General features: G+C 36.3%; 1 protein-coding gene across 10 annotated transcripts in view; it reads right to left on the reverse strand.

The window, feature by feature from the left end:
- insra (insulin receptor a) overlaps positions 1-18398 on the reverse strand; it is a 141512-nt gene that overhangs the window by 8318 nt on the left and 114796 nt on the right. For all 10 annotated transcript variants that reach the window (XM_087238764.1, XM_087238765.1, XM_087238762.1 and 7 more), the window contains 10 exon segments: positions 17369-17508; positions 14913-15057; positions 14577-14791; positions 14353-14479; positions 13857-14104; positions 11654-11821; positions 11353-11551; positions 6230-6513; positions 2427-2566; positions 1797-1956 (listed from right to left, as the gene is read on the reverse strand). In XM_087238764.1, the coding sequence (XP_087094890.1) occupies positions 1797-1956; positions 2427-2566; positions 6230-6513; positions 11353-11551; positions 11654-11821; positions 13857-14104; positions 14353-14479; positions 14577-14791; positions 14913-15057; positions 17369-17508 (1826 nt within the window).

The raw sequence follows: 18398 nt of genomic DNA on the forward strand, positions 1-18398 counted from the left end.
GGAAATAACAGATGAACCGAGACTGCAGTCAGATCATGAAGCAGACCAATGTAGATCTTTCTTTCAAGGTGTCACTGCAGAAATGAACAAAACAATAGGCCTAATTCAAAAATTATACAATTAAAATATGGAAACAATATCAGATTGTAATTAAAGTAAATTTTCCTAATGGATAAACAGCTCTTTAATATTTCAGCGTGCTTTCACTCTCGTATTCGACCTGAAACATACATTTACCGGTAGGAATGATGACAACTCCACAGCGTAAAAAGTGCTGAATAAGTTGGCGGTTCATTCCGCTGTGGCAGCCCCTGATTAATAAAGGGACTAAGCCGAAAAGAAAACGAATGAATAAATGATTATATCCCGGCCTACTCATCATTTTCATTCATATAGCCATGTACAGTTGAAGTCAGAATTATTAGCTGGCCTTTGAATTTCTCTTTCTTTTTTAATTATTTCTCAAATGATGTGAACAGAGCAAGAAATGTCTTATAAAATTTTTCCTTCTGGAGAAAGTCTTATTTGTTTTATTTTGGATAAAATAAAAGCAGCTTATATGATATTTTTTGATTGTCTACAGAAAAAAAACATCGTTATACAATAACTTACCTAATTACCCTAACCTGCCTAGTTAACCTAATTAACCTAGTTTAGCCTTTAAATGTCACTTTAAGCTGTATAGAAGTGTCTTGAATAATATCCAGTCAAGTATTATTTACTGTCATCATGGCAAAGATGAAATAAATCAGTTATTAGAAATTAGTTATTAAAACTATTATGTTTAGAAATGTATTGAGAAAAAGAAAATCTCCGTTAAAATGAAATCGGAGAAAAAATAAACGGTGGGGGGGGGGGCTAATAATTCTGGCTTCATACATGTATGGCTAATACATATCCATAATAAACCATGGCATAGCCTGGTTCGTTAGATCGTATTGCTTTCTCACTACAATTGATCCGTTTCAGAGTTCGTTTCAAGCCAAGCCAAGACCACCTCATTGAGGCGATCTCGGACCGATTGATTTGGCGTGGATCAGAGCATGATTGCTGGGTTCACAAATGACAAACGAACCTACCTAAGAGGGCAAACACGCTAGGTTCCGAAACAAACTTCTAGATGTGAAAGCACTCTTAAAAAGTTTACTAAAAACGAAAATGAACAAAATGGCAAGAAAAATATACGGAGTGTTAATCAATCAAAGGTAAACTAAACAACATTTTTACATTCCAGTATACAAAAACAATACAAGAAACTGTCAAGAAGTGTTTTTGTTTGTTTAGACAGTGACATTCTTGATAACGTACTCGCATAGATACAAAAAAAAATTATATATATATATATATATTATATATATATATACACACACAAACACACACACACACATATATATATATATATATATATATATATATATATATATATACATATATATATATATACATATATATATATATACATATATATATATATACATATATATATATATATATATATATATATATATATATATATATATATACTAAAATATTAAATACATCCATGAAAATCAAGCAAAATCCTAAATAAAGCAGTAATACAATTATATTTAAACAGAAAAAATATAGATACAGAATTTTGGCATTTTTTTCTACAGAATCTCTCCCCAAAATAAACTAAGAGGTTTGATACTTTGCGCTTGCTCTACAAAACTTTATACTCAAAGCAATCATTTCATAAATTCATCGATGTGGGTTTTATCCATAATTTAATAAATACAAACATGAGACTCCCAAACATCTATGTATGATCTTACGTAGGTCCTGCACATAGAAGTGTGTTGGCTCTGTCCATGATCCATTGCCTGCCAGAGAGGTCGCTCTGATCCGCACTGTATAGTTCCCAGGATGCACCACTCTCAGCTTGCACCCTCCGTCTGCAATATAATTCTTCCTGGATACGCAGTGGTGCAGCTCCTATAACAAGCATTTACACAACTCGTCCATTAACCTGTGGCTTTTATCACGAATCCATCTCACACTAATACATACAAATATTACTCATCAGACTTTAATGAAAGCGCCAGAGGTCAGCATAAACAGTTCTTCCAATCCATCAGCTGAAAAAGATGCATGTGGCACTAAGTGCAAAACCATCATGTTTTTTGTTTTGTTTAACCTTTAAATAATAATCATCTCCTGTTTATCAGAGGCCTTTCAAAAACAACATTAAGAACATTTCCACTGTCTCTGACTAGATTTCTCCATGGTTACAGAAACACAGAGCTGACGCAATGATGCTCAAATAGCTTGTTGATTTGGAGCTAGCATTCGCTGATTTCAACAGGACTGATCAAAATCTGATTAAAAGTGCAGCCAGCGTTCATGGGATCAAAGTGCCTGGAAAGAATACAGGCTTTAGTCTACATGGCATGTAAAAGTCTCACCTCTGTATCTCCCAGTCTCTTGTAATGGACTTCATAGAGAATAATCATGCCATTAGGGGCCTTGGGCTCAATCCATCTGATGTGCACAGAGTACTCGAACACCTCACAGGTGATCTTTCCCACAATGTCATCAGCTTTTTCTACAAGAAACAGACAATGTAATAGGGAAGTGTTAATAAAGTTTTGCCTATTTTAAAACTTGTACCGTTTTCTGAGTTAATTTCTAAATATGATTATGCACATTCGCACACACCCTGGTCATACATTGCATAGTACAAACAAAGTATGCTCAATGCAGTTGAGTGGGCTTGACAAACCACCTGTCAGATATACTCTTTCCATTATTTACGCACCTGGGGCCTCATGTTCGAAGACTTGCATGGAAATCTTACTAAAACATTGCGTACGCACATTTACAGCTGTAAATGTGCGTACGCAGAAAAAAATTCAGATGTATGAAACACTGCGTACGCCGAATCTCACGCATATTCTTTTGTACATCCGAATGAACGTGAAACTGAGCGCAACATGCACGAGCACAAAACCCCTCCCTGCCTCCTCCCCCGTATGAATATGCTAATGACTATGCTAATGGAAAAACCCAACGAAAAAGCAATGGCAAAATCAAGCAAAAAGAGAAACTTTGAACAGAATGTGAAATGGAGGTGCTGCTTTCGGAGGTAGACTGGAGAAAAGCGGTGTTATTTGCAAGTTTGTTCTCCGGAATTAACAACAAAAGAAAAAAAATAGAGTGGGAGAGTTTAGCTGATGCGGTTAACACAGTTGGGTCTGAACATCGCACTGAGTGAATTAAAAAAAGAAATAGTGTGGTTTATATCTGTAAACTGTTGCAGTACCCTTAGCAGTCTTAGTGGCGCACCTCGTAAGACGCATGTGATCATGTATTGACACGTTCGAGCAAAAACTCGGCTCGAATCTGATGAACTCTTTCTTCTTTTTTTCCCCGCTACATATCAGATTTTGCACACTATTTATCACGAGAAAGACAAGTAGGAATCATCAATAAGTTTGTGCATCATATTTTATTTGCACATTTATTGAATGGAAATGTTTCTGATTCCTGCATGCAAATTCATCTTCAGAAAGTGTCTTTATAGCAATGTGCGTGCGGTAGATCGCTCAGATTACATTGGGAAAACAGGCGACTGCTGCAAATTGTGCTTTAATGTTTAGCTGGTCAACTGTATGGTATGGAAATCTTACATACCTACTAGATGAACCCGTCTCATACAGCTGCCATTGCAAGGCTCAGACACTTTGTAGAGAGGAATTTAACACAACTGCCTCTAGGAGTGACCAATGGAAATAAAACAGACACGCACAAAAAATGTGCGTACGCCAGCCAGAAAGCTGCCGTGAAGCTGCGCACATTCCCACGTTCAGTTCATTGTTAGTAAATCCAAACGTGAGCGATTCTGAGCGTGAAACCTAGCGTACGCAAAGTTTTTGTGTGTACGCAGCATTGATACATGAGGCCCCAGGAGCTTTGTTAGCAACACTTCTATGTTTTCAATGGTTGTTTGTATAAATAAGCTTTTGCATAGCTAAATTCTCCATAGCTAAAGCTTTAAATATTTTATGTGTTCTTATTTTCTATCTCTATATAAATTTTATTCTATATCTAAAAGTGTCTTTACTAAATATTGCATTCCATATTGTAGATTCTCAAGCTTCATTCACACTACAAGCGACTCGCAGCGGCATTGCAACAAGTGACTGTTCATTTCAACAGTGAGTGAGCGTCTTCCCTCGACCTCCGTCTATGCGAGCGACAACGACCATTGACCAGGTGGGTGTGTCAAGCGAAGTGACAAAGTTGAGAATCCTTGAACTTTACGCAAATAAAGAGCGACTTTCTTGAGCAACAGCTAATAGGAACACCAGTAGTGCTCACGTGATGCTCTCTCAGCTCGGTTGTGCTGTATATACCTACACACCTCTGCGTTTGAAGCAGGTCGCCACCCAGAGCAACAGGCATCTACAAAGTCGCTGCTAGTCTGAATGAGGCATTATTTATATTATTTTTGTTTTTTAAAGTCACAGGTGGTTGCATTTCACTGGATGTCAAAATATTTGAATTTGATTACATAAAAAACATAATAACTTAGAAGTAATAGGCAAATATATGTCATGTTTTGACATTCTCAGCACACCAACACACCATTCTACAGTGGATTGTATACTCAGAAGCAAACTCCCACTAAAATGACTTGATTGCAAAAATAAAAATCATAATTCTCATTAGTCTTATTTTCTGCATCCATGTCTGATGTGTGCCCACAATCTGTGCTGTTGTGATTTAGCTTAAAAACAGATAAACACGCTGTACATATCAAATGATTTGTAATAACAGATAATGCAATAGTCAACATGTGATAAAATTTCTCACTAATAACTAGTAGCTTATAACCTGCCTATTATCAAGATATTGGTGGCTTATTCTTATTTACAGAGTAAATGTTCAGCTATGGAATAAAATCGTTGTCATAAATATTTTGTGTGTAAATAAAATTTACGCATCTGCAATTATAAAAACGTAAAGGAAAACGGAAGGTACTTAAAATTTTATGCAGTAACAATTTCAAAATCTGAGATTAGGTCAGACACAGATTCGACATTTTCTTTGTCTGTTTGTATATAACATACAAATTTACGGTGGTTGTACTTACAAACTCGAAATACAGTTTTGGGCATGGTGACCTGATTAAGAGTACAAATCAAAGAGCGACACTCCACTGTCACAATTACGTCATCGCTGTCGCATGCTTTAATAAACAAGCGAGAGCCATCGATCGCAAACAGTGCACCTTGCATGATGAGGTCCTGAATCCAGACTGAAGGAAGCTTGCCGAGCAAAATGGCTGGGCACTCGAGCTCCCACACACGGTAAGAGTTTTGTTATTCCCTCTTTGAGAAAGGTCCATCATGAGCCATAATAGAGGTCGAGTTCTATTTTTTTACTGTGTTTCTTAGGATAGTGACCCAAGCGTAATGCAAGTTACCGTTACAGGCAGCGTGCGCAGAATTTCTCTGGGACTTATTTAATGGTGCATGATCTACTATTCTGCATTCCTAATTCTACCCAATACCTAAAGCTAACAACTCTTGAAAAACTACTATTACGCAGCAACGTGGGGGTGGTTTGAGCTAAAAATTATACCATAAAACTAAGTGTCAGATCTCATATAGCCAACCACAGAGCATTATTAAGACTTTTAATAATTCAAAGGATCCAGCATCAAATAGTGCCTTGTTTGAAAACAGAAGTAATCAGCAGTAAAATGAGGTGAACAACGGACCAAGATCTTACCTACATGGTCGGGAAGTTTAAAAATAAATAAATAAATAAATAAATAAAACTCATCCACGCTTCCTAATGCTGGGATTAGCAGGATGCCATAATATAAACACATTGTTATTCCACAACTTGACACTTTACAGATTTCGTCTTCATAGCCGTTTAATCATTGGTTTCCGTGTCCATATTTACATACAACAGCATGGATCTCTGGGCAGAGCTAAACAAGCAGTGATGCAGTAGAAGCAGGTGTTGATCTACTTCCTAAAAGGCGGAGTTTAGGCAGACTATTATATGATAAAGGGACATTTTATCAACTTGTTGTTTTAGCAAAATACCTTAGAAGCTGTTTTTAGACTAAGAAGTTTTGAGTTCTTAAACATACAAGATGTTTTTTTAAATTGTACAAAGACCTAATAATAATAATAATAATAATAGCTACATTCTAAACAATAACACTGCATCATAAATAAAAATCCTCTACCTTCAGGCATGGTGCGGGCACTGACGTAGGCTGCCATACTGCATCGAGTCGGGTCACTGCCATGGTTGCATGCATGGATTTCTATCTGGTAGCTGGTGAAATGCCGTAGATTGGAGATGACTGTTGACTCCTTGGCCTGAACAATCAGTGAAATCTTATTGGCCTCTGCTTCCTCTTCTGGGCTACGAGTAGCAGAGCCATTGGGGAGTGAGGAGGGTGTGGTGAAAAGACGAGAGGACGTTCTATTAGCAATGCCCACCAGAGATCTGCGCTGTCTTGATGGCCTGCATACACAGAAACACACAAGAGGGTCAAAATTTAAGTCCAATCTTATAAGGATTCTATTGCTATTTATTGCTTTAATTAAATAATTTTACTCAATTTTACTATAAAAATCAGCCAACCATGTTAAAGTGCATCTTGTTACAACAACCAAGACTATTTAAAAGATGAATATCATTTCCATGTTTACCCTTGTCTATTGATCAAATTGACTACCCTTTCGCTATGTTGGTGACTTTTTTTGCCCCGTTTATTTAAATTCTAACAAGATTTTTTGATTGCAAAGCCTTGATAAGCAGGTCGCACACCAGAAGCGCCGCTCGGCGCCGCGACACGGCGCGTACATGACAGTTTAAAGTATCGCACACCAGACGCGCACATTCGAATGATATTTAACATGAAACTAATCAGATGGCGCTCTGTGGCGCAGCTGAAAAATGAACTGCGTCCTGAGCCGTCGCCGGGCGCCGCCGACAGCCGCCGACTTGCGGCGCCGGTGTGTGTATCCTGATAGAAACCTATGTTTAGAATTCTAAAATACATGGCGCTGCGTGGCGCTGCGCGGCGCGCCGCCGAGCGGCGCTTCTGGTGTGCGACCTGCTATATAATCATTAATGTTGGATTGTTAAATAAACTGTAAAATTTGCAAATTGTGGGTGTGTTGATTCCTAGAGCTTGTTAAAATAACTAGGATCAAAACATTGCATGCACGTCAGGAGTTTTTGTGTGTCCATTTAAATGCTAATGAGCTACTGTTTCCGTCCTGTTTTAAACACCTTTTTAGGGGAATACAAGCAAAACACTGTTTTCGTGTGTTTTTTAAAATGCAAATTAGCTACGGTACCCGCCATTTTAAACACCCTTTTTTGGGGTGTGTTAGCAAACACTGTGTTTTCGTGTGTCTCTTTAAATGCTAATGAGCAACTGTTTCTGCCCTATTTTTCAGAAAAGGGTTGAGCCCTTGCCCTTTAGTAAAGACTTAGTAATTTTGCTAATCTTTTTTTATACTCATACTTTACATACTTCATTTAATAGCAACATTATATACTAAAGAGTGTAAAAATGAATACAAATGTTATTGAGACTTTATTTTAAGGCACAGTGAACAGACCTTTATTCATCTAAAGTGTGTCACTGTTTGAAAACCTGACATTTGAATGTGTGCATGCGTAGTCTCAGTTACTCTAAGTGAGGACATAATATAACTTAAATTATGCAGCCAACCTGACTTAGTGCATAAGATGTTTTAAAGCAGTGTGGGAAAAATAAAAAGGATAAGACAAATATCTGACGAAGCTGAGCTTTTTCCTCCCTTTGGCACTGTGATTAGTAGGAAAAGGGCTGCTATTATCACTTTATTGTTAAATCCAGACCGCAAATGACTTTATAATTGCACTTTAAAATTGGGTGGCAAATTACGGTTTAGGAAATATCTGGAGTCTGACAGAAATTAAAGCGACTACTCATTCAACACCTTTGAACAATTTCAAACATTAAGAACTTGTATACGCTCGAGTGCAGTTTTCCTTCTGCTGGCATTTCATGGAACATTGAGCAGGAACATCCCTGTTATGGAGAGGATTTGAATGTCTAGTGCAAGACAAATCATCAGCATAAACTACCTTTGAGTTTGAGATCAGACTTAGAAAGTAATACTTTTATTTGTATAATGTGTTAAATAGATCAACAATACAGTAAAGAACAATTTCAAGAAATGCTGTGTCTGGGTTTTACACTGTTAATAATAATAAATGATTAAGAAAGATTCTTGAATACTAAATTATTCATTCATTCATTTTCTTGTCGGCTTAGTCCCTTTATTAATTCGGGGCCACCACAGCGGAATGAACCGCCGAATACTAAATTTGTTTATTATAATAACTTCTTAAAAATCTTGTGACACGGAGGAATATTTTTTTTTTATCACTGGAATAAAATAAAATATAATTCAAATATAATTAACCCAGTTATTTTGGTTTTAGTCTTAATTTCAGTTTGACTGGTTGACTTCAGTCCAAATGGACTACAAAAACAGGTCATAAAAATAAGTAACAATAACAACAAATAAATATTTTATTTGAAGAGGAATCAATGGAATTAAAATATTTTTTAATTTAAATCAATTTTAAATAAATTACTAAACCAATTATTAAAAAATAATAATAAAACGTTATGATATTATAATTATTTTACTATTTTATTACAATTATAATTATTTAAAAGGTTTTTAATTTCATAGATATAGCCTTAGCTTTAGAAAAAAATTTTCACTTAATAAATTGTGCGTATGCAATGTATGACAAATAAATGATATAAATGATTTGATCAGACGACACAATCTAAATGTGCATCTCCAGCAAAGGCTATTGTGGTCATCATTTAAGCAGCATAACACTATCACACAATTTACAAGCTACAAACTTCCAGTTCATCAGGTTCATTAAAAGCTTCACCTCTAGAGGGAGAAGAGGAGCACATCATGTGATTGGTGTTAAAGTGATAGTTTACCCAGAAATTGTCATCATTTACTCAATTAATTTCTTCAAAACCAATGTGTTTCTTTCTTCTCTTGAACACAAAAGATCTTCAAAAAATCCTGATACCTGGCACACATTGACCTCCACAGTATTTTTTTTCCTTATGATGAAAGTTGATGTGTGCCAAAAAAACAGCATTCTTCAGTATATCTTTGTTTGGTTCAGCAGAAGAAATAAAGTCATAAAAGTTTAAAATCACATAAGGAAGAGTAAATGATGAGCAGATTTAAAATTTTGGGTGAACTATCCCTTTAAGTATTCCATTTTCCAAACCACCACCAGAACACCACAGTCTTCAGTTATTTCCTCATGTATAAGAGCTCAGGACAAGAGGATTCAGCACTTTTGGTCGGTTCTAAGAGCCAAGGCTTTTCCGGGGATAAAGTGTCTTTGACAGTAAAACCACATTTCAACATCTAAATAAAACGAAATTCTTTTAAAGTCTGTAAAAACGCTATAAATAAAGCGTGCAGACCAGCAGCCAAAGACAACCATAATATATGAAACAATGAACGGTAGTGAGACTGAATTACTTCTGAAAGCAGTGCAGCCATTGTTGTCAACATTGTCCATTTATACCACAAAGCAGAAAAAACATTTCCACCTCAAAACAAAGATTATACTAAACCAATGCCTTTATGAGGCATGAGAGAAAGTGTGTGTGTGTTTGTGGACTGGGATTTTTAGAGCCAACTGTGAGCTTCTGAAGGCCAAAGATACACAAAGACGGTGGAAAGGCACATAACAAAAACATGTATTCAAGGTTTTGGTGGAGTTAAAAACAACCTGGTGAAGGAATAAAATGGCCAACCACTACTACAGATGTTCAACCCTGAGCCCAGGACACAGGAGGAAACAGAGGAACACCAAAACAACACGAACCACTTGAGAAGCTCCACCCAAAGGATCATGTCAGGTGAAAAATGTGATGGCTGTACATTAACAGCGTCTTCTAAATGGAAATATCAAATGTTTCTGAGCCATTTATCTTGAGTCAATCTAATTACCATTCTGATCATAGATCTATTTAAGCATTTTTCTAAATACATTTACATTAGAAGCATATATATTTACTTAATTCTGTTATTTTTCATGACTTTTTTCTTCCAAAATGACCAGGTTAAATGTACAATGGGCTTTCAAAAAAAAAAAAAATCAATTACAAGAGAGTTTTAATGATATTGTGACATGGGCTTTAAGTAATAATGCACGACAATGTCAGATTATAACAATAAATACATTAACTAGTCAACAACAAATTAGTAATTAATGTAAGAGGATAATAGATCTGTATATGAAACGGTTAAAATATTTGCTAAATTCCTACATATCCCTTAAATATGAAAATGATTATAACTTTAAACATACTGTTTATACATTAAAGAGACCATATAACATATGGTATATATATATATATATATATATATATATATATATATATACTCTATGCATGCTGTATATTGCCTACAAAGCTGTATTTAATGCTTTATTTTCCCATTTGAAAGTTTCTAATAATTATATTTTAGATGACATAAATTAGCTAGATGTTACATAGTCTTGATCAAATGCTAGAGTTTGAATACATTTTTTACATTTTAAAAGTATAGGTAGCGTATAAACAACATATTGTCTACAAATGAAAAATCAATATACATAGTATTGTATTAATGTCTATGTATTTATGTTCATGCAATTCACGTTTTATTTGTGAAAACTCTATTTAATGTATTTAATAAATTCCCTATACATTAAAAGGTCTATGAAAGGCATGCTATAAATAAACATGTCTACATGACATAACATATAAGCTTTTATTAGACTAAGAATAAAGTCTTGAGTTCTGAAACCTAATTTGTTTTTATATAGTACAATGACCTTTTTTCAAAAGATCAAAATATTTCCATTTCTTAGTCCATGACCAATTTAATAATAGCAACATTCATATAATAACAATGCATTCTATTACTGCATATGCATTAATGTTTATGCAATTCACATTTAATTTAGAAAAACTTAATATAATGTACTCAAAAAAGTATGTTATGAATAAACATGTCTACATGATCTAGGTTATACATACATACAGATTGTCTATTCATGTAAAAGAGCTGTAATGCATGAGGTATATTATTTATATATGACAAGATTAATATCATACTACATAGATCGGAACCAAAAATAGCTAAATGTACTGTTATTCACAGAGAAGTTTATAGTTTGGGAGGATCATCTAATTGGTTAAATAATTTTCATCACTGATTATACTGTTGCAGTTTTTTCCACAACAGCTGAAAGAAGATTTACCTGAGCTCAAACACTTCATTATGGAGGTAGTTCTCAAAGGTTTTTCGATACTCCGTCTCTTCCGCCTCTTTCTTCAGTTGTTTCTCTGTTTTAGGACAAGCGCAGCAGCGGCTATCAGGGCCCTGCTCCTCAGTTTGGTTCCACTTCTGCTCCTCTTCGTTGTCCACTTGTGTGGGGGCTCTGGTGGGCAGCTTCATACCTGATCAACAGAAACATACAGGATGTCAACAGATTACCTTACAAACTCCAGACCTATCAATGGAAGTTTGCATTATTATTATGTTCCTGTATGTTTTCTAACCTTTCTGGCAGTAATCAAATTTGTAGAGCTCACTGGCCTCTGGCTGTTGCTGGCAAAAGACCAGGTAATGAGTGATGTTTCCATTAGGATCGTTAGGTGGCTTCCATTTTAGAATGATCTGGGATGAGGAGTTTGACGAGGATATGGGGTCCAGAGGCACTGATGGCTCTAAAATAAAAAGAATGAAAGAAAAAAAAAGTACAAGAAAAGAACATGAGCGAGTTCAAAACAAAGAGTTAACTTAATTTTACGTTGTTCTTTTTATCATGTAATTATGTTTATGTAGTAAACAATTTCATTCTCAACTCCTACAACAGAGCTAGGTTTAGGAACAGGTTTGGTTGTTGCATGCAATTACGCATTATTTGATGTTATCACAACATTAAAGAAAAATGAAACTGCAAAGTAAAGTGTGACTGAATTAAAGCCAAATAAGTGGACTAGTGGAAAAGCAGACTCTTTTGCAAAACTCAATTCTGGTTAGACCACATTGTCAGACTGGGTTTCCAGTGAGACGAGAAGAATAACGACAGCTTCCTCCTAAAAAGGAAGATGCAGGAAGGCACCAGCGATGTCGCAGAATGCAAACTCGTCCATTTGCCAAACCAGAAAGACACACCAAAAAAAAGCCCTGAAGCACTGCTTTCAGACTCTGCCAACCAGCTGCCGAAACAATGTTCTCAGCTTAGTGAATGGTTATGTGGTTTATCAGGAAGGAAAGACAAAACAAGCTTAAAAGGAAGTCAGACAGACACCTGGCCTGGCAGCAATGAAAGTGAACCACTTCAGTTTTTGTCTTAAATCACAGTCTGACATGCAGCACACACTGCTGAGTGATTTCACAACACTAAAAGTCACCAGCAACCCACTTTGACCTCCCACGCCAAAACTGCACATCAAACTTCAGAAATAACTAAAAATGAGCGTACACTGTGTGATTTTAACCATGACTTGGCTGTCTGAGACAAATCCTAAAAAAATCCCTTTGACCCTAGGCCAAAATCTGTATGGATGATTTAACATGAGCACTGCGATAAAGATTCACCTCTGAAGAGATTCTACCAGTGTCAAAACAATTCAGTTCTCAGTGCTACTGAATTGGGAGCTTCTATGTGAAGAAAATGACTTTGTATCCTCGCATTTAGTGTAAAGAGCTTTTTAACAATACAGAAATGAGAAGTCAACTAAATGAGACAGATAAGCAACTAAGCAACAGTCCTTTCGCATCAGGGAAAAAACTGAACACTGTATTAAAATATTTTTTTCTGCCCTGCTTATTTATAGACAGATTATATGGAGTATAATTAAAGAAAATCTTTAGCTGTTAGAAATGGTCTCAGATCACTATTTGTGATTTTAGCATCACATCAGCATGAGAACCAGCACCAATTCAGGGGAAAAAAAGGGTAAACTTCAAATGTTAATCTGCAAGAGTAAAAAAACAACAATTTGATGCATTCATTGAAAATAAACAAGGTAATGTGTTAATGCTGTACTTGACATCTTTAAAATGTCACGATATGCTACTATTAAAAGAAATGTTATAAATATGATGTAAAAAAGCTAGTGTAACAGTAAAAATCAATATTGTTGGGTCAAAAAAAAAACATTTTAAAAAGGTAAAATAACCCACAGTTGAGTCATTCCATTCATTAGCTTCAAAACAACCCAAACTGGGTTACACTCAACCAGCACAAGTCCCCAAACCAGTTCATTTGCTGGCATCCGGTGCATCTAGATGTTTTCTGCCAACTGGCGAGTCAGGATGTTTAAATATTATTGGCTAAATTGGCTGTGGGCGGGATCACACAGACCAAAACACAACAACAGACATTCCAACACATAAAGCATATCTCAAAGTAGATTAACTGGCTGTAGCATTATTTTCCAGAGAAACAAGTATATCAACTTAGTATGTGTCCCAAACCTATGCCAACAAATAGTATTTTTATACATTAGTAGAGTCAAACAATTACACACAGCATCTTGAACTATTGTACATATCCACATTGTGGGCACGAAATATCAAAACGCAAATCTGAAAAGTGTTAAATAAATTTCAAAAACCATTTCAACCCAAAAATGAATATAGTCCTAGGCTCACCATTACAGAACCTGTCATAGATTAATGACAGTTGGAATCAACAACAGTAAAAAAAAAAAACAAAAAAAAACAAAAAAAAAAAAATCTTAAGACTCTTACTGGTAGCATTGGTGCGGACATAAATGATTTCACTCTTTGCTCCGTGGACTTGGTGCTCATCAGAAGCAGAGAGCTGTGTTTTGACCATGATGGCGTACTGCGTCCAGGGCTTCAGAGGGAAGATGAGGTACCCAGGCTCGTGCTCCTTTCCCTCTGTGGCGCGAGGTGGAGGGTCCACATCTGCTATTACCCAGCTGTTAGAGCCACACGCGTCCTGACCATCAAACTCAGTCACGTTCTTATATGGTCTAGAAAAGCAGAGAATTTCATCACATCCTTGGACAGTATTTCTCACTTCACTGAGCCCAAACTAGCAAAGTATAGCTATAAAATAGACTTTCGAGTCAGGATAACCTGCAACTTTAATACTGTGAATAAAAATGTTGTCTGTACAGGATATAAGTAGAGTCAATTTTGAAATTTCACTTATAGCTTAATTTCAACACATTAAATGAGATGTTTAAAATTATTAAGATTTATTCAAAAAGTCACTTACGCTTCTTTATACAAAACCATGAATCCTAGGAGGTCTCGAAAATCTGGTGGCCAGAAAGCTTCCCATTTTATTATGATCTTGTCAGAAAGTGTACTGATTCGGGTGAATTTTAAAACTTTGCTCTCACCTGGGAAAAACAACAACATTGCAATCAGATTTATTTTGGAAAAAAACTAAACAAAACATTTGACCGTAAAGGAAATGCAAGGCTACGGTGTTCTCACATGAAGCCTGATCTCCATTGGTTTTTGAGACGATGTCATTCTTTGTTTGCCTGTTTTTGGTACCCGTCACCTCCTCCATCCTCCGGATTTCTGACATGCAGAGTTTGGAGTTGTGATGGAAAAACATGCGACCCTGTTGGATGGTCAGGTTGTGTTTGCTCCAGTCCCACAGCTGACGCAGGTTCTGGTTATCAAGGGCGTAAAATGAATAATTCCTAATGGGGAAAAAATAATGCAATTAAGAGAAAAGGACAGAACAGAAAGGTGACAACACATATATGCATTGCTCTCCCTGAGAAAAATGTGTCAAGAAACACTTTCAATGAGGACTCGTACCCGACTTCTTGTGTCTCTCCATGTATGATTCTGAGCTTGCGAAGAAAAGACAGAGAGACTAGGGCGTAAGAGTGTCTCACTGTCAGGTAACCAGTGATCTCCTCCAGCTGTCCCAGGTTAGCTTCTAGCTCAGCGGCTATGTTATCTAACGGAGAAAATGGGAAAAGCGCAGGTTTGAAAGTCTACACTCATTTAAAGTGTACAAAGAACTAGGGCTGCACGACATTGGACAAAAACTGACATTGCGATATTTAGTTTGTCTGTGATAAAGTTTGCAATTTGAATATAATTATGCAAGATGACATATCTCTATATGGAATGAATTCCTCATTTTCCATTGAATGAATTTATTTTGTAGAAAAGTATCTCCATAAAATACAATCCAATTGAACAGATAAAAATAAATGTTATGGTTTTCTGTGGAATCTAACAGTATTGAAGAACAGAAATCCAATAATAGTACCCAAATATAACTGTAAAGTGTAGAGTCGTAATTGAATAAATAAATAAATGCAATTGATTTTGGTTTATATATCAAAACAACCCCTTAACTTAAGTTTTCTTAAATTTAACACAGTCACCGGTCTTAAAAACACATCCACATAAAAAATCTTTCACTATTTTAGGGTTAAACTTTGCGATGACTACACAAATCACATGTTCTGAACTGTGGTGCTGATCAACGATAATGCACATAGTGAAATCGATCAGGGCTGTGCGATTAAATAAAATCGTATTGAAATCGCAATTTGGACATGCATGATTTCTAAATCACCTTACAGCACGATTTTCCCGCAGGATGGTATTTAAACCAATCATAACGCAGCGTGCCTAAAAAGAGCGCGAGAACAGGAAACTGAATAGTCTGCGTATACAGAAATGATGAGTTCAGCACAGGACTTGGTGCCAAAACAGTCAAAATCTGTGGTGTTGGATTAAGTTACTTTGAATACAGGAAGGCTGATGTATGACAGAACTAGGTCAATTGTAAGTCAGTCACTTATTGCATCTAAAAGCCTGTGGAAAGCGCGTGAGCGTGTCGCTTCCTTCAGCATTTTCAACATGTTTTGCGGTCGCTCCCTTGTCGTTGCTCTGTGACAATCAATCGTTTTCACAGAAAATGAAAAACTAATAAAACATTGCTGCAGTTCCGATAAAAGTTTTATGTACGGAGAGAAATAAAAGCACTTGGTGTTCGGGTGTCTTGTGTTTGTCTAAAGTAAACGAAATGTGTATATTCCATATGAAACTAACCGGTTAGTTATTGTTACGTGACTCGCAGTGCGGCATTCAGCAAAGTTTGTCTGAAAAGAGATGTTTTCATCTGAGTGCACCTGGAATATGCGTGCGTGCCGCTCTCAATATGTGCACGCAATCTATGCACCTCCATTGGAAATAATGGACTAGTGCGTGCCAAAGACGGAATATGTTAACGGCCTATTTCACGGCAGCGTCACAAAGAGGTCTGTGATCTACGCAGGACAAAACAAACCCGTGAACACACACGCAACTACTTCTGATATTTGATCAAGCAGAACATCGGAGCCTTAAGTTTGACGTCGTGCGTGCGCGCTCACACACATACACACACATACATTTGTTTAGTTACAGGTTTACTAGGTGTTTTTTTTATGTTAATTTATGCCTGTTTTAGAGACATTACAGATCTTTGAAAAAGATCGAATTGCTTTCATTTTGAAAGGTTTCAGATTTTCGCTATAAACACAGATTTAGTCTGTCTGTGACAAAATCGTGATTAAAATTGGTATCATGATATTGTTCAAGAAAAAATCGTGATGGGTTTCTTTTGTCCATATCGCACAGCCCTAATATCGATGCTGAAACAACATATTGTGCAGCCCTACAAAAAACTACATATGTAAGCAGTTTTTTTGTCAAATAATAATAATAATTTATTACATATAATATTATTATTGTTTTCTATTCCCATTTGTCAATATATTCCAAAATATGTCAATTGTTCAACAGTAAATTAAAATGTTTGTTTATAATTATTAATGACAATTAAGCAAATGTAATAACATCAATTCCATTAAAGATCCTACTACATCATTAATCTGTCAATTAATTAAGAGTATAATGACCTTTTTCTTTTTTCAATTATTAAATGTGACAATGATAATACTACAAAAATATTCTATAAAAACAAATGTTCATAAGAAATGAACATTAATATACAAGAATGAGCGATATGTTATTAAAATAAATATGTAACAAGATCAAAACACTGCACGCCACTTAAAAATAACAGTATAGCAGAATGACTGCCACAAACAGCCAGTTGCACAGTTTAGCTATTCACAATACACAAACATTTGCAGAATGCTGATTAACCAATCATAGACCATGAATTCCCTGGAGCCCTGTAGTAAAGAGGCCCTTTTGTTCTGTGCCAAGAAGAGAAATTGTATTATAGAGAGTTTGTTTGTTCTTACTCCCTCCGCGGATGTTGATGACCAAACTGCCATTGATCACAGTGCATCCTCTCAGAGCCTGCGCCGCGGTGACCGAGTCCACTGTCTTCAACCCCATGCACACTTTGGGACAGAGGCCAGCACAAGGGGTGCAGTTCAACCTGCGGCACAGAACACAGAGTCACATGTACACAAAGCCACGCTGCAGCCCTAAGCCATTCATCCACACGTGCTGCAAACAGAACACGGAAACAAAGAAAAATGCAGATATGATGGAGCGTTTCTATTCTGGTTGACGCAGAGTGTATGGCATTAAGACAATAATGGATTGTTTGTGTCAAGGACGTGGATCCTGTTGCGCAAAGTGTCAGCTCTGTTTGGGGTGGGAAGCGGAGGCATGGGTGACCTTGTGGGGCAAATCAAGGATGAATGAGACATTCTCTCAGACGTGCCAGAGACACAACTTAATCACTGATTGTTTTGGTAGATAACTCTGGCCTGACAGGGGAACTGTTTGTCTTCTGTGCAGGATGCTTTCCACGCCACTGTTTCCTGTCAAACTATGCTACACATGCTTGTACTACAACTGTACGACAGGGTTCAGCATGTTTTGTCAAGTCACATTTTGGACTATTGTTCTTGAATTTTGCATCGGGTACTCGCATGATAAACTATGGGTGCTCCAGAATGGGAACAAATTCTCAAAAAATAAATAGATATAAGTGATATAAAGATGTAAAACAAACATGTTCAGGCACACCCGTCCCATAGCAAGCAAAGCAAAAAGCCTTAATTCTAAGACAAGGCTAGAGACGAGGCTTTTTTGGCTTTTAAAAAATTAAGACTAGTAATAACATTTAATATCATATCAGGCATAATGTACATGTACATGGAGTTCAAATTTTCAGTCAGCCAGTTTCCAGTGAACTATCTTGCCATTACAAAATCGCCATGTTTAAGATCTTCACTGCCTGACAGATATATGATATAAAGTGGGTATCTGACAGGACAAAAAGCAGTCAATTCAATTTTTTCACGTCATTTCTTTAAA

The sequence above is a fragment of the Danio rerio genome, chromosome 2 (genome assembly GCF_052040795.2).
Source record: "Danio rerio strain M-AB ecotype USA chromosome 2, GRCz13ab, whole genome shotgun sequence".
Taxonomy (NCBI): Eukaryota; Metazoa; Chordata; class Actinopteri; order Cypriniformes; family Danionidae; genus Danio; species Danio rerio.